This window comes from Nymphaea colorata, chromosome 1, assembly GCF_008831285.2.
Source record: "Nymphaea colorata isolate Beijing-Zhang1983 chromosome 1, ASM883128v2, whole genome shotgun sequence".
In the NCBI taxonomy this organism is placed as follows: Eukaryota; Viridiplantae; Streptophyta; class Magnoliopsida; order Nymphaeales; family Nymphaeaceae; genus Nymphaea; species Nymphaea colorata.
The window spans coordinates 4,249,599-4,272,331 of record NC_045138.2 but is presented as its reverse complement, the minus strand read 5'-3'; the positions used below and the strand labels follow the sequence as shown (position 1 = coordinate 4,272,331).

Sequence of the window (22,733 nt, the reverse complement as noted above, 5' to 3'; positions counted from 1 at the left end):
CTTCTTTTCTTTGCCTAATAGAAATTTACTTAGAATACATTGAAAGAAAAAAGATACGCACCTGAAAATAGCATGCTTAGTCTGTGGTTTGTGTTCAACTCATGGCAAACAGTTGTGAGGGCCTCCACACAAACCATTTTTTTCCCCAGCTGAGGAAATGGAAAAATGACTTGTTACTTTCATTTTATGCTTAAGGATAGGGCTGGGCCTGATTGTAATAAAATATGTATGAAAAATGTAACATAATATATAAAAAAATATAATATAACATGCAAGTATACTTAATTATAATAGTATATTATACAATATAAAAAATAAAAACAGATAGACTAGAAATGACATCTGCTATGTCAATTATATCATCTTCTTGATTGAATGACATTCAAATCAAAGAAAGGGAACTCAATGAAATTGGGATACGGATGGAATTTAATGAAATAGAGCCACATTGAGGTTCTCTATGAAATGAGGCATGGAACCAAGCCACTACCAAAAAGTTTCTGGAGTTACAAAGGAAGCTTGGGGCTCATATTGGTCATGGGTTGAGAACGGGAGTTAAACTCTAAGAGATTTAATCTCCTGTTGTTCCTCAATAGCTCAGTGGTAAAGCAGTCGGCTGTTAACTAATTGGTTGTACGTTTGAATCCTTAGTTTCCATTTTTGCCAGGTACCAAGATACAATGATAAGAAAAAATCGAAATAAACGTGATGTGACGAAGGAAAAATAAATAGTAAATTTATCATGAATTCTAACCTTTATCCTCTTTTACTGCCCATGATGAAAGAGTGATTGATGAGATTACCTAAGTTTTATGATCCTCTTTTGGACGGACCCTATTGTTGAACAGTAAAAAAAAAAGGTATTTATATTGACTTGGTAAGCTAGCAATAATGTATGCGTCCACTCTCAGTTCGTTATTTAGTTTAGTGTGATTATGTTAGGTTTTTTATTACCACGTTGTAAAGAAAAAGCATTTTGTTGTTTCTTCAACAATTTTTTGTGAACCTTTCAGTAGCATTAGAAATCAATGAAGTTCTAACCATGGAGACAAAAAAAAACGAATTGATCTTATAGGATTCGTAAGAAATTCTAGAACTTTTTCAGAAACAAATGATTATTCATCTGCTTTACATGTTCCGTGAATAAACTGGAGATTGAAGAATATCCAAAAGGATATTTCGGGATTACTCAAGTCAAATCGACCCAATTCCCAAATTTAAGGCCAGACTTGGGCCAAGTCCGGGCCAAATATCAAGCAACCTGTCAGCTCATAAGGACTCTCTTTTCATATTTTGAAGGCATTTTTGTCATTTTAATTGCCTGGATAATAAGCATATAACCAGCTTTGGAAAATGTGCACCAATGAGCCATGGTGTCTCCTACCATATGGCCAGAGCCGTTCTGAGTGCACATTTTCGTGTGTCTATCTGCACTCACTCGATCTAGAATCTGATAAGACTGAAGATTTGACTCGCTTAAAACTCCAGGATTCGGCCGCTTTGTATTAGGTTATGATATGTGTCTGATCCATAAAGATCGGTGAATATATCTATGTAGAGTTATGCTTGCATTTTTATCCAACTTCTGATATGGACTGGACTAACTTGATGATCCAAGTCTGATGTGGACTGGAGATACCCAACCAATGTAGTTTATGGATTTGGGATTTTGGGTCATCTGAAGATGCATGTGGTGGGCCAAGCTTGCTCCAGTTGCAGACTTTGTGGGTCCCTGGCTACTGTGAGAATAGGCGCTGATGCAAACAGATTCAGGGACATACCTGTCCTTTTGGAAAAGTATGTGTAGGTGTAGCTCCATTGGGCAGGAGTAGGACTAGTTGACAGCATGCCACCCCCTTTTCATGAATAAAATGACAAAATTACCCTTTTAGCATGTTGACTTGACCCACATAAGGTTGTAAACTGGGCTGCACAGGAGTCGAGTCGAGCCTGGTTTGAACTCGGCTTGCTTAACTCATTTAACTTGTTTATGTTAGCTTATCTTGTTCTTTTCTTTAACTAGTCGACTTGTTTAACTCATTTAACTAATTCAACTATAATGAACCAGTTTTCCGTAGTCGAGCTATACCGAGTTTAAACAAGTCAAGTTCTTACAATTCTAACCGACTTGTTTAACATTTTGGATATAACTTTCAACTGGAACCCGACTCATTTATAAACAAGTTGAGCTTGAGTCGAGTTTTTTGGAGCGAGTTCAAGTCGAGGGCTCGACTTGTTGTACAGCCCTAATTGCAAATGGTTCAGAATTAGTGTGATGTCCCAATGAAGGTTCGTAGGGAGATAGGCTCTCTACCAAGGTGGATCCTGGTGTTTTATCTACATCAATATATACGATTCCTGTGACATCTTGTTATTAAGTTTTTGGTTGTCCTGGATCTTAGCTACTTTACGTTATTGGCTATAGGATCTTAGCTACTTTACGTTGTTGGCTATAAGTATCTCTGTGAGTTCAAGCCCAAGCTCGAGAAACCTTAGGTGCGCACGGCACTTGAACCCAGTGCTCACTAAGCTGGCATGCTAAGGACCCAGTGGCCAAGAAGCAGCGGTGTCCGAGTTCTAGAAAGCAGGGGCTTTCCAGTATTGTTCTTTTAGTAGGGAAAGGATCTTGCACAGGAGAGAGAGAAAAGATGGCCCACAGAAGAAAAGTTAAGAAACAACTTAATCCAATAAAAGCCACCACACTGGGAACAACAGAGCGAGTCAGGTTCACCTTCCCTAGATCCCACCTGCTCGTCCTCAAAACAACATCAAAATTTGGTTAAAACCACCTCTCTCTCTCTCTCTCTCTCTCTCTCTCTCTCTCTATATATATATATATATATATATATATGTGGGGGGGGGGGGCGATCTCCAGAATTTTAGACATTTTCTGCGAAATTAACTGTACTTCAATAGTCAACTGAGCCCAGCCCACTCAGCCCAATCCGTTCTGGATGAACCTAGTAAGCGGGGCTGTAACCAGAAAATTTTAGTTAAGGGATACTAGTTGTAAAAAAAAATAAGTAGTACCAATATGTAAATAAATAAAAATTTTCCTGAAATATTAATATGAAAATAGAAATTTTTTGTAGACATATCTTGTCGATTACCCATAGGGCCAGCAAGGCAGTAGCGGAGCCAGCGTGGCCCAAGATAGCTCCATGTTTTTGCTTGTTTTATTTCAAGTTTGTTCTTGCATGTACCGGCTTCGGCTTCCGTTTTCCTTTCCATAAAATTAAAATTATGGGCATTCCACACGCACGAGAAAGAAACTCAACTGCTTATAGCAGTAGCGGAGCCAGCGTGGGGCTGGCATGGGCGCTGCCCACGCCAGCCCAAGGTACTAGTATATAGTGCCCCATAGCCAAAAATTTCTGGCTCTGCCACTGCAGTAAAGAGCCTAATTTTATCAAAAGCTAGCTTGACTTGCCTAAAATTTGGTGATAGATGTTGTCATGCTTTAATATTTAATTTTAATGAGTTGTTTCTTTACTGATATATTATAGATATTTGATACTCAATGAAGAACATTCAACTATAAAGTAGAGACATGAGTGATGTATTAGTTTATTTGATTTAGCAACGAATAACATTTTATTATGAATTCTGATCTATCGATAATTAGATTTTGATGATTTGCTGTTAATTAAAAGTATATTTTAAACCATTTGCATTCATTTATATGGTTAAATCTGCCAAAAACTAATGACGAAAGTTGCCCGAAAGAAAGAGAGATCTTAAAACATGACAGCGTACGTACAATATGGCTTCATATTTTTTGATAAATCTAACACTGAAAGGAATATTACATTCCATCAAACCTGACAACATTGAGAGCGAAATATTAGATTCCAACATGTCGTTGTTAAATACATGATGCCAACTGCGTCTTCTTTGCACATTTATTGATAAAGAACAGTGAGCACTCTATATAAGAGAAAGGTATCCGCAGAGAATTGTTTGAGTTAATTATTTGTGTTTTTCGGCTTGTAAATTCCAATGTAAGCATCAAACTTTTATGATTTCTCAAAAAACCAATTTCACTCCCATGGGCATCCAATTCCATACACAAATTTGAACAGGCATAGGCCTTAGGCCTATGCCTAAGACAGTAACGGATCAGATATTTTTGGCTAAGGGGGCACTGGTACTTTAATTAAAGGGCAGTCATATATATAAGAAAGTGAAAATTAATAAAGTTCATATATATAATTAAAGCAATTTCTGTAGACTGGTGTCCGCAACTGCCCAGAGCAGCCACAAGGTGGCTCCACCATTGTCTTAAGGGCCAGGTTACTAATCTAAGTTACGGTAGACAAGCAGCAGAATCTCACGTTAGGGGCCGGCTGGCTGGCACGGGAAGTAGGAAACTCAAAAAAAATCAAAATTTCATGATTTTTGCATTTATATATTTTCATGGATTCTGCACCTGTGTACGCATGAACTATATTAATTATGAAAAATAAAACCACATCCAAGGACGTGTTTATATATATATATATATATATATATATATATATATATATATATATATATATATATATATATATATATATATGTCATGTGTTTTTTTAAATTCCAATGCTAGAAACCCTCTTAATAAGTGCATTGATAATGTTTTTGTTTGGTCATGTGATAGCCAGTAGATTTCAACGAGGGCAGAGCTAGAAATTTTTTATGAGTATGGCGGAATTAAAGTTTCTAAATTTCGACATGGACTGAAATACCATTTTTCAAAATTTTTATATAAGATAAGTGAAATTTTTTAAAATTTTACATGTAAATTTTTAACTTGTTTTGAATGGTAGGATGAAATACTTCTCATGCGTACTCACCCGTCAACTAACTTTTACCGTGAAGCTAATGAGCCAACCCACACGAGGTACTCGGCTGATTCATGTGACCAATTCATCTAAATTCTTCAACTGTTTAGTCGATTGAGGTAAACCCTAATCTTCATAAACCCTGCCATAGGAGCTACCTAACATGAAAGTTGGTCCTATGAATGACATAAGGAGCTTAATGGAGTGCATCTCATAGTTAAGGTCTGCTCTTCTTCTTCTTTTGCAGGTGTTCAATCGTGGTGGCTTTTTTTCAGCATGCATGTCATCCATCAAACCGTGCTTTCTCTTACCATGGTTGACATGGTGGGCCAACATGACACAAAAATCACTATGGTTTAGGGTTAAGAAAAAAGTTCATGATAGGACCACCATGACATGCTTATGTGGAATCCACCATCAACCGTGTTTCTCTTATGATGTTTGAGACGCATGGTGGGCCATGACATGTAAAGATTTCGACATAAAAAAGGAGCATGGATAGGGCGATTGATACATGACCACCGTGCATGAATGTCATTTCCATGGCCGACGTGCAAGATGTGGTTGACATGACCATCGGGAGTTCATGTTATATACGGAGTCAATGTATCCCCAATATCTTTTGATCCTACCACGTTCTTACCATGACGAATTGACGTGAAGAGATCTTATTCACGATTTTTTCCCGACAGATGTGTGGAAATTTCATCTAATTTGCACATGCTTTGATCATAGAAGTACCACAAGGTTAAGATACAGAATATTGATTATATTCAACATCTTTAAGGCCAGAACATATCTCATTTCTGCAAATAATCATATATTATTCTGTAAATTAAAACTGTCACCTAAGTCACACCGGTACCATTCACATTACAGAGATATATATATATATAAATAGTAACTTTAAAAAGTGTGCATATGAAGATATATATATATATGTGTGTGTGTAAAATAGTAAAATAGCAAAAAAAAATAAAATGAAAGCAACATTTAAGTAAACAAGTGAGAACATTATATATTAACGAACAATAACTCTAAAAACAGAACCGAAACTGAGCTAGAAAAAAAATTAAATCAAGTATAATTAAATAGTTTGCATACCTTCTAGCTAAAAAGTGTTCAAGTGTATTTAAGTGCCCAATTTAAGTACAGGTACGACAAAAAAGGTACATAGACAATACTAAAGTGTCCATGTGATTTAGCTGCCAACTCGAGTCAGATATTATTCTGGTTATGTTCCAATTATCCAAGTTGACCATGTTACTTGAATTCGTGTTCGGATCCTTATGTTTGAAGGGCATAATTTCCCAAATTAAACCGAATTATTTTTTGTCTTGCTCAAGAGAGTTCAAAGGGAAAGCAAATCTAAATTTTTCTAAGATCAACATTGAAAGCACGCCTTTAATTGTCTTCTCTTGATACTGGGGATCAGCGGTACATTTAAAGGGCGTTTGGTAAGAACAAGATTAATGCATTTTTTGAATACATTTTTTAAAAGAATATGCTCTTGCTTTAAAAAATGTAGTGTGATTATGTATCTAGCATTTAAGTTTTAAATTCACAACCAAGAACATCCATGATGGCATTATATTAACATTCATGAGCAAGAATATGGTGTTCTTGAAATTTGTATTGTGTACACTGTTTACTTTTCGTTAAACGCCTTCACAACATCAGCTTGCACATAAAATTGACTCATAGTATCAATCTGCAGTATGACTACCCGCTTGTTTTTGAAGATCGTTCCACCATGCCAACTTGAAGTTCCAAGACTTCTTTATAAGCATCACAATGTTAGGTGAAGAATTGGACAGTCTAATGGCCTAAAATTTATGTACTGAATTACTTCAGATATAAGACTAAAAATTAAGTAGTTAAATCAACTATGAACCACTTGGCCATACTTAGTCGTATTTCAAACAATAATAACAATAAGATATGTGTGAATACATGTTCATGCACATGGACTAACCGTCTATATAGTTTCATTACAAACAAAATAGCCAAATCATAAGATCAAATCCAATCTAGAATATTCTTCCGTATAACTAAAGGACTTAAAAAAAATCAGAAACTCCAGGCCTAACTTACGTCGAGATGCAATAATGAGTCCCCATAGGGCTGAACAATGCTAAGCCGAGCAACTCGAGCTCTACTAGTTAAAGCTCCTCTTGAGTTCGAGCCGACTATTTTGCTAAACAAGTCGTCGCTCTCGAGGTCATAAAAAGGTTAAAGGCTAAGTCGAGTTGTCTTGACTCGACTCGAATAAGCTCGACTCAACTCGACTCGATGTAATATTTATTTATGATTTTGTTTGATGTTCAATAGATTTGGTTAAATGAGCCTAATTAAACAAAAAAAAATTGTCATTTAATGGGCATTGGAGAATGAGCCTATATGAGTCATTTTTGAGTTCCAACTCAGTCTACCATGCGGACCACGAACTGACATCGTCCAGCGAGTCGAGCCGAGCTCGGCTGTAGAACGTTCAGCCCTAGATCCCAACTACAGACTACCCATTAACATTCCTACCCTCAAGTTGCACCACTTTAGTTGTCATAAAAGGTCGCTTTTGTGGTTTGCCACTCTAGTGTAATATCTAAAGCAATTGGAGAAGAAGTACAGTAAAAGCCATTACTATATATTGTGGTCACAAATGTACTGCCCACATAGATTGGAATGGAAGGGGACCCAGTCACATGCATGCAAATCTCTCTCTCTCTCTCTCTCTCTCTCTCTCTCTCTCTAGATTGGCTACCATCTAACAAAAATGGAGCTCTTCTAGGCATATCCCAATCTGGGTTGAGGTGTATCAATCATACTTGCCAAAATAGCAGAAGTCAATTTCATGGGGAGCTAAAGGATCTAGATGATTGCTGTGCTCATATCAACATCCATCATTTTCCTTTAGTTTCACTCTTTGTACCATCGACATCCATCTTTTCCTTTCTGTTCAAAAAAACTACATCAGATGCTGTACCTTTCTCTACGATATTATTGGGCATTGCTTTTTTTGTTTACCGACCGATTGGGTTGCTCATGTCCCTCTTTTGACTAGTGAAAAGGAAAGAAAATTAACTACCAATGTGACATACGTCTTGAGAAGCCTAAATTGCCTGTATTATTGGCCCTGAACAATATAATATAACTTTTTGAGATGCATCAACTATGTAAATGAGAAAAATTACCCTGAGGTATCAATATAAAAATAAGTTTTTTTTTTTTGTAGCTTCATGTGGACAATTGCCCACACCTTCCTCCACTCATACGAATATGGGTCAGGACGGGCCGGTGCAAACCTGATCCAGCAGATCGGACTTAATCTAGGTATAGGCATGAACGAGAAATTAACTGCCACATGGACCCACTTATTTTTCAATACAAAGTTGGGTTCAATTATACTGAATGCTCTCTTTCATGCAATTGACTCAAGTCAAAAAATTCTAGCTTCACCAATGTGATGGAGACTGGAGAGTAATTTTTAGTAGAAGTTTCAGGGTCCAAAAGTTCAAATTGGCTGTAATGTTTTTAAAAAATAAATTTATTCTATACAAAAAATTGAAAATTTACATCTTGGCATATGTTAAGATGTTAAAACTATACATCAGCTGCCCTCATGAAAATTTTTTGGCTCCACCCCTATGCAAAAGGCACAGTGGCAGATAAGGCCTTCCAAATTTGTGAGTTCCTATGCTTACTTTCACTTTTTTTTTTTTGCTTCTCTCCCTCGAAATTCTCAATCTCCATTCTCCACTTAAAGGCTTCCATGTCCAATCATATTCTTGAGATCACTTAATGCATTACATATATAATAAGAGCAATGTGCAGGAAAGCAGATGTCACTGCGCATCACCACAGTATAAGGGAGACAGAATCTATCACTCAAACCCAATAATCAAATGTTTTCTCCCTTATAAAAGCACTGTGCGTTTGGTGTGCTCAACAGTACTTGATAGAACCCCACACATTATTGGCAGCGATTCGAAAACATCATGGGCAGTGACTGGAATCACTTAACTACTGGCTTCAAGCTGTGGAATCTCTCTTCATGCATGTGGTGATGTTGACTCATAAGGCATGGTAATTTGTGCACACTCTCAAAAGGTGTGCCTCGATTTTGAAACGAAAGAAAATGAAAGTTAAGAAAACATCATGTAAATGTTGGGAATATTGTGCATGCCCTCACGGGAAGGGTAAATAATTTGACATTATTGTGAAAGCACAACACGAAGACAAGCCTGCACTAAACTGAGTTCTAACCAACCATGTTTTCACCACAAACAATTTGGAAAACGTTTTGGTTTTTATAGAAATTATAGAAGCACCTGAGTTTTCATTAATCTCCCAAGAAAAAAAAATCGAAAGATGTTGACTGTACAAAAAGCTTTGGTAATGAAGATAGGTGACTAAAGGTTCTTTTTTTTTCTTTTGGAAAATAATCAACTTAAAAGAAAGCAGCTATTGTATTGCACAGACCAGGGATGATTAGATATGAATGTACAGGTTGAGTACAAAATTAGGTGATCTGTATTTCACATTCCAAAGCCATGAGTTGTCCGGGTGCAAGTAACATGTTACCTACACAAAAACACTGCATATCATGAAATATCGTATGTGCATTGTGCAATACACAGCTTGTATCATATGATACAGTGCTATATACCCCGTATCATACTATACATGTCTATTTTGAAAAATATGGGATTAAAATCATCTTTTTTCAAACTAATTTTTAAAACTTGCCTCCATCTTGATTTTTAAACATATCTAATAGAAGTGATTGTAAAGTATCTTGGTCGTTCATTTCCAAAAAATAAATTACAACATTGAAAATATCAATCACTGGTCATATATGAAGGAAAAGAAAAGCTTCATATGCACAATTTAGTTGGAGAATAAGTACAATTGATAAGTTCAATTGTCAAATTACATTTAATTTTGTGAAAAATTTACATATAAGCACTTGGATCTTCAGTGCCTTCTATCCACCACTTCCTTCAGCTTTCGACCAAGTGCATATGCCAGTGGAGGTGGTACTGCATTACCAATCTGCCTATGCTTGTTTTGGACAGTTCCCCAGAAAACATATTTATCCAAGAAACCCTGCACATAAACAACCAAGAAGCATAATTAAGACCTAGAAATTCCTCCATGGGCAAGTAATTCAGCATGTACTTGTGTTTATAATTCAGCATGTACTTGTGTTTATCCACTTTCAGGCCTAGTCAACCAATTAGGTAGTCCAGCTACTAAGTCATTATTTGGTTTTTTCCCTTCCCAATCAGGTCGCTTCTAATTTTTTAAGTTTTTTTCCCAACAGTATATATATATATATATATATATATATATATATATATATATATATATATATATATATATATATATATATATATATAGATATAGCCCTGTTCATCTTCGGCGCAAGAGCGCTCGATCAGTGAGCTATTACGCACTCTTTTAAGGGTGGCTGCTTCTAGGCAAACCTCCTGGCTGTCTCTGCACCCCTACCTCCTTTATCACTGAGCGGTCATTTAGGGGCCTTAGCTGGTGATCCAGGCTGTTTCCCTCTCGACGATGAAGCTTATCCCCCATCGTCTCACTGGCCGACCTTGACCCCTGTTATTTTGTTTTGGGGTCATATCTAGTATTTAGAGTTTGCCTCGATTTGGTACCGCTCTTGCGGCATTAATGGGTTTACAGGTAAAACACATATCATATATATATATATATATCTGATATGTGTTTTACCTGTAAACCTATTAATATACATGTTTTAATGCTTGTTGGTGTGCCTAGGTTTTTTAACGTATTTGTTAACCACAGCCACAAATTAATGGGAGAAATGATAGAAAACAAAAGGAACCAAGAAAAGCAACTTTGAGAAAAAATACCCAAGAAAAACCTCGCCCTTGAAAAAGCAAGAATGATATTTATAGCTATGTTGTTAACACATGCTTATGCATATACTTAGTGTTTTCGCATACATCTGTCTCGGTCTCCCCACTTCTACACATACATACATATATATATGTATGTATATGTTTGTTGGGAGGGACGTTTTTAAGTTTGTTGTTACTTTTGGCACTTGAAATGCTGGTTTGTATATGTTTATTAATTTTATTTCAGTTGATCAACTTGGACAGACTAGTCTTGACTCTAGACTAATCCCAATTAAACCTTGTAGGGCCTTGACAGACTTGTATCCTACTTCTTACTTCCTTTTACAATTTAGGCACATTCTATATTCAATGAAACCATGCCATGAAAACTCTTTGGAACATTCTAGAATGGCTATTCTAATCCATAGCTCTTGTATTCACACACCAGTTAGCTTCTACGAATTTCATTGTGAAATGCTTGCATGCATGAAGCTGTACAATCTTGATTGACTATGACCAAACCATCCACAAACAGGTTTATGCAGAACCTTGACTGAATCACAAAATGTATTTTTTCGATTGCTATACTAAGTTATTATGTCACGGAAACAGAAATTGTGTTTAAAGTGCGGTGCTTTATATTAATGTCAACTACTATAAAATGAGTAGAAATGCTTTGTGTTACCTGCGACCTGGCACATTCACGGACAGTTAGTATTCTGTCTTGTTCTGGATGGAAACACATGCCCACTTTTCCCATAGGCTGGGGATCAGTAATGGAAGTTGGGAAGTTACCCTCCCAATCTAATCTTCCATACAGTCCCTTCCACTGGTTATGCCTTTTAGCTGTATGAGGGAGACACCATGGGATAAGATCAGCCAATTGCCCTGAAGACAATTTTACCTGCACCAGATGAAGAGAGAGAAAATTTCAGAATGATCCAGTGGTTATTGGTCCACTTGAACATCATCAAATGATGACATCTAGTCATGTTCCCCATGGCAAAGGAGAGAGGCTTGATTAGATGTTATAGGGCCAAGGATTGAAGCTTTGAAAACTGTATCACTATAAAGCTTGCATGAGAAGGCATGGTTAGCCAAAAACCTCGGGCCGCCTCCACTAAATCCTAACCACCAAACCGGGTGAATCCATTGGGTACATGTTGTGTCTTAGTAGGAAACAAAGTTTAACCTTTTCATCAGGCAAATCATGCCAGTCAGCACCAGGTCGCTTTGGAATCCTTTGGCATCGAATCAAGTTTAATTCATTCATCTCCTTTGATATGTGATCAACCAGAGTAGTCATTTCACCGCGTACTTGTTTCTGGAACCATGAAACTGGAGCATTTCCATACTATTGATAAACCCAAAAAAAAAAGTTATTTGTAAGAGCAAGTTCCAGACAGAAAATTAAGAGAATTCATTTTTAAATTAAATAAAAAACTAGAGTAATCATTGTAGATTGACATACACTATGTAATTAAGTGAAGAATAGACTTTTACTTCTCAGTGACTCTAAAAACAGACGACTTCAACTCACAATGAGTGGCATGATCTAGTTCACTTAAACAAGTAGATAGAGAATATTACTCCGGTTCATTTTTAAATCAAATAAGAAACTAAAGTAACCACTGTAGATTGAGATAAATTGTCTAACTAAGTTCAGAATATAATTCAGCGTCCTAATGATTCTGGAAACAGGCCTCAACTCGCAGTAAGTAACATGCTTTGGTTCACTTTAACAAGTAGATAAATAAACATCCTGTACTCTTACACTTACAGCATACTTTTTCAGAAACATTCAAATGTGAGCCTAGGAGGATGAATTGCAATAGTTCAAAAGCTTTACCTATTGATGGACATGGTTAGTCTACAAGTTGTAAATGACCCTGAAGTCTTATAGAAAGCCTTCGGATATGTGTAGTTAACAGTTGGAATCCAGATCAATGGTCTACATTTAATTGGATTTGGTAGAATACAAATGTAGTCAATACTAACAATTGGGCTTGGAGTGCATCTGAAATATCGCACTCACTTTTTTCAACAAATCTGACACATAGGGATCTGAGTGCAAAAGCCATATCCACATCCATTAGACATTTAAGAGAGTCGAACCCATGTTAGTTGCTAACCTTTGGATTTTTATCTTGGGAAGAATTAAGAAAACAATCCAAAGAGTACCTGACATATTGATATCCACAGGGACACATAATCTTATAGTACCACCAGAAGTAGTTTGATCCAATAATCAAATACGTTCTCATGCTTGTGTCCATTTATACATATCCTACTGATTCACCTTTCCTATAAGCATTTCAAAACATACCTTCGTGTATTCACTATGGTGTGCTCTTTCAAACTAGTGACGTGATGCTTTAAGGGTTTTTGCAGTATGTGAACAATAGTGCAATCAAAAGTACCCATCCTCAAAAACATTAACCATAACCAAGCTATTTAAAAATGCTGGTCTTGTCAAGTTCCATGTAAAATACATACAATCCATGACCAGTATCATTTAACTGTTTACGGAACATATCTGCAGTCATATGGCTAATATCATGAGTAATATGACTAGTAGTCAAAAGCAGTAAGCAGCCCTAGGCTATCGACATTGAAATAGGAAGAGGCCAACCAAAATACATAGGAACATGTCATGAACACGTATATCATTATGTCTTATGTTTGTTGTTATAATTGGATATGGATCTGAACTCAGTCCAATCAATATTAAATATGTTTGGTTTGGTATCCTGTAGATATTCATCTTTTATAGGGCAAACTTGTCCAGTTGTATATTTGATACTTTCATATTAAGGTATTGTCCTCTACAATGATATAGCAGTCACCAATTCCAACATTGGAAGGTGTGGCTTTCAGTCTTTTTCTCTTCCTTCTGACCTGTTGTGAACAGATTCTGGAGATATCTCACATTGTATCAAAGCTAGGTTGTGATCTTGGGAGTCATTATGGACCACTACACTTCCATAGTGATATTTGTAGGATCATCAATCCGTATTGACTCAAGTTCTCACATATATAACAAGGAAAAACAATTGAAGAAGCGAAGGAAGAAGGGAGACAACAGAAAGGAAACTGAATACAGTAGTGCAATGGCAACAATGGATGGAAGGGCAGTGGCAGCAATAGCATAGAGAGAGAGAGAGAGAGAGAGAGAGAGAAAGAGGGAGGGAGGGCTTGATTTCTCTTTATATTTTTTTCCCCAATTTTACACTTTACAAAATTTTAAAATTTGAATCCACAGCTACAATGGTGCCTTGGTAAATTGACTGGTTATCAGGCATGGTGCCCAGCACCTGCCTAAGCATGCTTTTGACTATTGAGGTACTAAAAGAAGGAATTAGAATGTCATTAATTTTGATTTGTAGAACTTATTTAGCATTTCATCACCAGACACATGCAGCATCACACATGAATATACGTGCAAAGTGCAAACAGACAAAACAAAAGAGAACAGTGTGCACAAAATAAATGCATGGAGTAGATGAAAGCTAGTCAATTTAGCAAAAGCTATTTAGAAGTGAAAACTTATAACTGAAAATCAAACACAAAATGAGGTGTAATGCTCCTTTTGAAGAATGAAAAAGAAAAATATTGTCCAGAATGCACTTACCATAATCTTCTGATCGCTTGCTCCATTTGAAACAGGAGGTAGATCTCCAATTGTGTCCTTTACAGTTATGGATCTTAAAGGTGCCCCACCTGCTGTACTTTTCACAGCAGCATAGTACGAGCCTTCAGTAAGTGTTATTTTCAGTTGAGCACTTGAAAATACATGCATAGGTTCAGGCCATTCTGGTAATGTCTCTTTTGGAGAAGCTGCCCAAATGAATGCACGTTTACGAGACTGAGCAACACCATACGTACCAGCCTCCAGGATACCAAATCTTACCTGAAGGAAGAGAAAACATTTCCAAAGTCAAAAGCTTGATTGAATCATTTAAGAGAAAGCATCCAAGATGAAGTTAAATCTCGGGATGACCACTGAAATTTTCTTGAAGAATAGATGTCCGTAAGATAATGCATGCCTAAAGATGTATGAGGGAGAAGTATAATGCATCTAGAGATATGTTCAAGCTGTTGTTGATAAGAACTTGTAGAATTGACCACTAACATATTCACAAGGTATTTTGGTTCCCCAAGACTTGTGTTATATTTTAGCAAGAACTTTATCCATAGCAGTCCTGCATATTTGTAGGGCCACCGGACCAGCACACATCAGACTGGCTGGTGCAACATAATTTAGAGCATATTTGTCTACTGCTGGAGATCCAACTGCTTATTATAAGCGGCTACAAACTTATGCTGACTAGGAAGCTGGAACCAATTGTAATTCACTAGTTGGTGTGTACCGCATAGTTGAAGTCTTGCCCTAAGCGCTATCTGACTCCCTGCTGAAATCCTATGTTAACATTTAGTAACAAATATAATTTTCACCTGATAGCCCATCTCCAAAAGTGAGGCTAATGTTAATCTGAACGTCTGCCCCTTGTTGAAAGAAACGAAGTTTCTTACATTCTCCAGCAAAAAGAACCTTGGCCGGAAGTAATCAGCAAAGGAGAGGAATGCCAAGATCATTTCACATTGGACCTTACTCCAGGTGCTTTGATTGAAACGATTCATTCCAGAGAAGCCCTGGAAAAAAACATATCAGCACTCGCTCCATTTCCCATAAGTATATGGAGAACAAGATCAACAAATGACTTAAGAAAAACAAAAATAGAAACCTGACAAGGAGGGCCACCATTAATGAAGCCCACTTGACCAGGAAGAGGCAGGTTTTCCTTCTGTTCCTCACTCAGTTTGGCTGCAAGGTCAGCTGCGTCAGGAGTAGAAACGCAGTCATCTTTATCACCACACCTTTCCATTATTGCCCTGCCAAAAGACTTTGAAATGACTGTGGAACAAAAATAGGATTTTTCGAGTGTGCTCGTTTTGATGCACTTATAAGTTAATATAATCTAATACATGGATAGCAGTACAAAATTTGAAATGTAGGTATATCGAACAACATACACAGATCCAGCTGAGGATCAGGAAAATTCAAAGACAGCTGAGCACATATGTAAAATCTCAAATCTCCCTTTCAATAAATGGTAGCACAGTATTTACCAAACAGAAATAAAGAACATGTAACAGTTAACTTAGCAGTGTGCATTACCTTCCTTTTTCCAGCAACCTCTAATAAAGAAAGAAAGAAAGAAAAATCAAAAAAAGCACAGGGGAGTTAAGTCACCTCAGTATCCCATTGCAGTTTTTGTTGAAAACTTGTGCTTCTCTGTGGTTAAGCTTGAATGCTTCAGCAGCAGCATCATCATACTCAATAGCCCACTTAGTTAATGAAACCCCTGATTCACAACAGAAAAATTATTCTGCAACTCACAAAAGACAACTGAACAATGTCATAGGTTTCTTCCTCAAAGAATTACCTGACTGCTGCAACCCCTCAGACAGACCACCACAGCCAGCAAAAATATCAAGGGTAGCCAACCTTTCTGATGTTTCAATATCTCCCTCTACATCTTTGCCACTTGCCTGTCTTTCTTCTTCTCCCTGAATGCCTTTTCCTTTGTCTTTCGCCTTGGCCTTAGAGGACTCAAACCGCACAGAGGCAGGCAACTGCAAAAAGGCAAGCAGCAACTATGACATTATTGAAACAAAACCACCTAATCAGAAGGGAAAAGCCCAGTATCTGGACCAAGCTTAAACATTAGTAGATAAAGCACATTAGCCAAGGGTGAAGTTCAATTAGAGTCAGTAAATATGCTGAGCAAAAATTTTACCTGCTTGAGCGAGCCATTGGCACGATCATAGATACAGTGGCAAAAGAATACATGGTCAAAGATGGCAGGAGCATGCGTATCAGGGAGACTATGCTGCTTTCTGACCTCACATTTCCCCTCAACACTCTCTGCTGGGATGGTTCGTGTCTCATTGCTATAGTAAACCTTAAAGAGCAACAGAGAAAGTTCAGTTTTGATTTGTAAATAAAGCACATTGTGAGTACTAACTACAAAGACATCAAATTCCAAAGCTTTTCCAAAAGTTCAAGACATCAAAGCATGCTAATATTAATAAAATCACAAGAAACTCATTTCTGGTTATCCATCCAACAATAAAGAAGATATATTTCTTGGTTTTATGCAGATAAATGCAATGCAACAAGTAAAACTCATCCCCTCACATTGAAATGAATTTTAAACCTTAAAAAGCAAAATTTCTCTCATCTAATACACAATCATGCATGTCAAAAAATGCAAGCTATGGCCATGGTCTATACCGATCATTAGGAAAAACCAAACAAATGAGCTAACATAAATTGTCAAAACTGAAAGCCACAGTCAAGGCTCTAAAAGACTAATCGTGATTAGGAGACCTAAAATATATTTACAATGATGTGTGTGTGTGTGTGTGTGTGTGTGTGCAGAGAGAGGGGGAGAGAGAGTGAATGGTGACTCAACTAACCAAGGTCACCCAGCTCCTCATAAGGGTCATCCAAACTATTAGGATGGACTAGAAGAAAAAACAAGATTGAAAAAAGGTGTTGAAAATATCCATTAGGCATCACCTTTTTCTCATTTTTTTTAAATGTCCATCACAATGGATCGCATGGTCCTCATGTGAGCTGGCTGGCTTTGGATAATATGCATACACACAGCATACATACATACATATGGAGAAAGGGAGAGAGAGAGAGAATCCATTCCAAAAAACAAGACAAAAAAAAGTATGGCAAGTCTTACTAAAAGTTATTCTACCCAATGAAATGGCAAATAAAAATTTGCAAAAAAAAAATAATCAAATGTAAATTGTGGTGGGCCCAAACAATCAACTATCCGTCAATGACCAGTTGGGATCTAGTGGGTGAAATAGTTGCCCAACTAGGCCCAGGCATCTTTCAGGCCCAAGCCCAGTCTCCTACAAATTGACCAGTTGCACAGACATCGGTGGTTTTGACAACCAAGAACACTCTCATGTAAGTCACAAGCCAAATAAGAAAGTATAGTCCATAGATCATACTTCTCTGATATCTGCAACATATGCTTTCTCCTGCCCAACATCTTCTGGCCTGAAAAATCTCCGAACTTTGATCTTTGTAGACTTTGCATCGGCATGCTTCGACCCACTGCAGACTTCTATCCCCAAGAACTGGCAAACCACATATGCTCTCAGACCAACATTCCTACCTGCCTTAAACTTCTCCTGGTCCAACTCTGCCTCTGCTGAAAATTCTTGTGGATTTACATACAGAAAATCATTGACTGAGTATCGCACTCCCTTGTGAAGAAAACCTGACTTTCCAGCAAGTATGCTGAAGTCTTCAACACAAGCCTCTCTGAAACTGCAAGCATAGCAAGAACCATTCCCTAATCCCATTGTATCATAAGGCACACAGAAGAAAGCACCTCTATCTGGTGCATAGAGGCTCCTGCAGTAATATTCTGTAGGCAAGCCCTTCTTTTCTCTCTCTTCTGCTCTCAACCTGTCAAGTCTATCTGCATCAGCATTCTCCCTTCGGTGTTCATGCCCCCAAGGTCTTCGTCGAAGTTCCACCACTACTGTCTCCTTCACATCTTCAAGTTCTATGTCTACACATTCATTTGTCAAGAACAGCTCTCTTCCATTTGCTGCATTACCAAGCACAGTTTCAGAGCCTCTCTGCAGAAGCCTGCCATGTATCATCTTCAAGCCATTGGCTTTCTCAAACATGTACTCAATAAACACTATAAGCAACCTGTCATCAATTCCCCCCAGCAGAGCACCACCAGCAGCAATGGCAATCCCACGAACGATTGCCTCACGATAAAGTGATTCGCCGGATTTCAGATTTCCAACTGAGACTCCCTTCCACTCGGCCAAACTAGCTCTGGACTTGGTTCTTGATGACTTTAATGAAGGAGAAGGCTTCAGACATGCTTTTGGCGCCAGATCAGCTATCTCCTCTTCATCCTCATCATCCTCGTTTTCTTCCATTTCCTCCTCCTCCCCTGGCTTCGCTTCATCCACTGCTGCACCTTTCTGGGCGTCCTCCTCAGGCATGTAATTTGAATAATATTCACCCCAAATCCGATTGATCAACTTTGTCGTAGTTGCCTGCATTGTCTTCCGTCTGACGCTGTCCAGCTTCAACCCAGCAACAGGATTCTGATTAGCTTCCCTCTTCAATGTCACCTTCTTCATCGCCAGCTTGGTGTGGCGCATCTGCTCCATCTTTGTCAAGAGACCATTGATGAATGCACTTTTTCTAATCGTCTCATCAGGAAATTCAGCAAATTGTTGAAGGATTACTTGTCCATGCACAACCACGAATCTCTCGACTGCTTGTGGACTGCTTAAAACGAAAGCAGGATCAGACTTGTCCAACTCAGCAACTTTCTTGACAACATCAGAAAAGGAAAGGCGGGATACCCGGCTTTCATTCTTTAGCATTTTGATAATGGAGATGGCAACCCTGGCAATCTTGACAACAGGTTGGAACCATGGAGCGTACTGCTTTGATGGCTTCCCTAGTCGATACCATGCACCATCGGTCCTGATTGATACAAATAGCATTGACCCACCAAATTCAATCATCCATTCCTTGATAGCACTGAGATAAACGGGAATCCCCTTCACGCTACCTGCATCTGATCCTCCAGTACCACTTCCTTCATAGTCACAGAACCCATTTCCATCATCATCTAGCATGTAACCAGAGCCAAAAATAAGCACATCAGATTCAGTTCCTTGCTGCATGGGCAAAACCTCCAGTGGAACCAATCTTGAGTCGGAATTGTAAAGAGCCCAATCATGTAAAGTCCGCCGAGGGAGCATATCAGGAGTGAACATGTAAACATCATCCTCAAAGAACAGATACTCATCAGTCTCGTCCGCGGACGCTTTGTAAAATGCAGGCAGTGGATAATCCGCAGCTATCTCAGATTCGTTGATCTTTATATAGTACTCGTTCTTTCTAGAACGACCACGACATTTCACATTTTTGTGCCTCATCGCCTTCCATAGCTCCTCTTCATGCAGTAACCTAGCCATTTTCTCACTCTCGTCCATCTCCTCATCAACTGAACCACCAGTGGAATTTTCACTAATTTTTATGCTCCCTGCAGGTCTAAATGACGAAAATCCAAGTTGCCTGCACTCGTCTCGCAATGCAATCAATGCAGGCATCTCTGAGAAACGGCCATTTTGGATAGTTGCCATAATCATAGACTCATCTTCGTCGAGTCCCGCTAATTGATTGAACACAAACTCCCCCTGGGAAACGATGAACTCCCTTGTTGGGTTCCCACCAGAGAAACTCTTGTTCACCGTCAACGACCGGATGGTGCCGGCAATCAATTCCTCCAACCCTATACTTGGATCTCCTCCAAATGACTTCGAGAGCTTCTTGAACACTTCAACACACAGCAAGGCCTTGTCAAAGAACAAGTCGAAATTCCTCTTGTAAAGGCCTGCCGGCTTGAGGCATGAGTACTCAGCAACCTCGGTGCCGACCCAGACGGTTGGTGATCCCGTCTCAAATCCAGATATTGACCACATCTCTATCCGCCCAAAACCCTCGCACATGACCCCCAAAGATCGATCGGCAGACCCCTTGCCTTGTGGGAGGACGAGACTAGAAACGAAGAGATCCTGCACTTCGAGCATCTCCAATGGCTGAGCAACTCCATCCTCGTCATGGATGATGAAATCAAATAGGCCCCTCTGGGGAAGGCCGGAATCATCCTCAGGTCCATCAACCGTCAACCTTAAGGCAGTAACTTCATCCTCAACTACCCGGTCCGTCTTGGCGACGATAAGGTCGGGCTTCTCCGGCAACCGGATGGATTTCTCCTTGAGGTTCTGCAGCGAAGCGATGGCCGCGGCCCGGCTAGGCGTCTTCCGGGGAAGAACCGTCTCCAACGAAGCCGCCTCAGACGTCCGCTTACTGCCAGAAATCCGCGACGTCTTCGAGGACTTCTTCTTCCCTCCTGTTCTCCGCCCCATTGCATAAACAATAAAAGCAAAACGCACAAAAAACCCTAAGAAAGCGACTAACAAAACACGCACGAACGATGAAACAAAATCCAAAGGAAGAAGCGAGGCTGCTGCGAGCAAAGAAACTGAGTAAGGGCTTTACCTGAACGCGTAGAACTCTGGCGACCGCAGCTGCCGGATTTGGTAGTTTTATCCACTTTCGTGAGGCTCAAATCGATCGCCGTCGCCGATCCCATCTTTCCGTCGATCGATTCAACCTCCCCAGAACGGATTTGGGGATAAATCCGAACTAGGGCTCCGTCGGAAGCCCTAGACTCGAGATCGGACGGAAGAAATCGAGAACGGGAAGAAGCACGGAAAGGAAGAACAGTAAAGAGAGACGATCGAGTTCATGACAGAGCTCTCTCTCTTTCTGTGTGTGACCGTTGGGTCGCGTTTCCCGCCAGCGGGAGCCGAAATTTCCGGATTTAAAAACTCCGCCTCTTCCCCGCTAACGAAGTGCCGCGCCTTTTTGAATTTTGGTTAACTCTCTCTCTCTCTCTCTCTCTCTCTCTCTCTCTCTCTCTCTCTATATATATATATATATATATATATATATATATATATATATAAAGCAAACTAATATGTAAATTTATGTCTCATTTAATTAACAATTAATTGTTTTATTCCTTTGAATATTAATATTAAATAATATATGTGTGTAGTCATGCTTTTTATGATGGTCAAGGTAAATTGCAGGTCTTCATAATTTTGAATGTTTTCATTCTTTGGCTACTTATTTTATGGGGTACATGAAATAAAGCCAGGTATATTTTTTATTTCCTAATAAATAATTACCACGAAATAAAATTAGCTAACAAAATAATTGGATGGTTATAATCCACTTTTAAAAATCGGTATTGATGGCTTGTACAAACAATAATTTCTTAATTTCAAAAAATAAATTCCACAAACTACATTTTTTTCCGGTTTCGCATCTCTCTTTCGATCTCTTGTAGATAGACTGAAAAAAAAAATCAAATTGCAAAAATGATTAGAACAGATAATTGTTAGTCCAATCTGAAAGAGTAATTGATTCAAAAAAACATTATGTTGTGATTTTTATTTGTATCTATAAAACAAATATTCGAAAATAAGATTATGATAGTAAATTTGCCAAGTATTAAGCATGACAAGAAAATAGACAACAACAAGTATTTGCATCACTTGAGGTCTTGTTCAAGCCATTATCACATAAAATCCAACTTTTTTGAAAAAGGCTCGATGAAAACATAAAATGAAGCTCGTCTTTTTCTCGTTTATTACAACCAAACAAAAAAAAAAACTCCAAAAGAAATTTCTGCAACTTTATCACGTTTTGTCTGCCTAGTTTTTGCTTTAAAGTTTAAAACTTAAGTTTTATTATTGTCTTCATGTATATCATTACTAAACAATCGTTTTTTTATCATTTTTTTTCATGTTATTTTTGTATTTTTTTCATTTTTTTTTCATCATATTTTGGATTTGTTTATTGCCAATTTTTTCCAAGATTTTCAGCTTTGCCCGAAAGTACCTCAGGAAATGCCCGCTGTTTAAAACCCGTTAGCGATATATGTGAATGATTTAAACTAATTAAATTGTTACCCATAGTAAAAAAAATACAAAACGTCAACAATTTGTTTGTGCAAATTATCTTCAGCTTCTTGCTATGGCCAAACATAATATATATAAAATAATAAATCATAAATCATAAGACAAAATTTCTCAAAGCGCCACTTACCAGTAAGAACATTACCTTTTGATCTAACATGTCAAAATACATCTTTTAAAGGGCCATTCTCTTGAACAACATAATATTTTTTTTCTTTAGGGAAGGCATTTTTGTTGTTTTATATTAACATTCTTTGAACAAGGAATGCAGTTTTTAAAAAAAAAAATCTTCAAAAGTTGAGTGCATGTTTGTTAATAACTTTTAGAATAAGGGAAATGATTTGTTATCTGCTCAAATGTTACACACCTTTTTATAATATTTTTAAAAATATAATAACAAAATGGG

General features: G+C 38.0%; 1 protein-coding gene across 1 annotated transcript; it reads right to left on the bottom strand.

The window, feature by feature from the left end:
* Positions 1–9,679: 9,679 nt before the first annotated feature.
* Positions 9,680–21,152, bottom strand: LOC116246051 (DNA (cytosine-5)-methyltransferase 1B-like). Its single transcript, XM_031617739.2, has 11 exons — positions 20,841–21,152; positions 17,744–20,691; positions 16,507–16,671; positions 16,153–16,342; positions 15,960–16,071; positions 15,451–15,598; positions 15,161–15,358; positions 14,337–14,615; positions 11,898–12,059; positions 11,391–11,609; positions 9,680–9,929 (listed from the first exon to the last, which is right to left on the bottom strand). The coding sequence occupies exons 1-11, from the start codon at positions 20,932–20,934 to the stop codon at positions 9,798–9,800; spliced, it is 4,647 nt and encodes a 1,548-aa protein (XP_031473599.1). The 5' UTR covers positions 20,935–21,152; the 3' UTR covers positions 9,680–9,797.
* Positions 21,153–22,733: the final 1,581 nt, after the last annotated feature.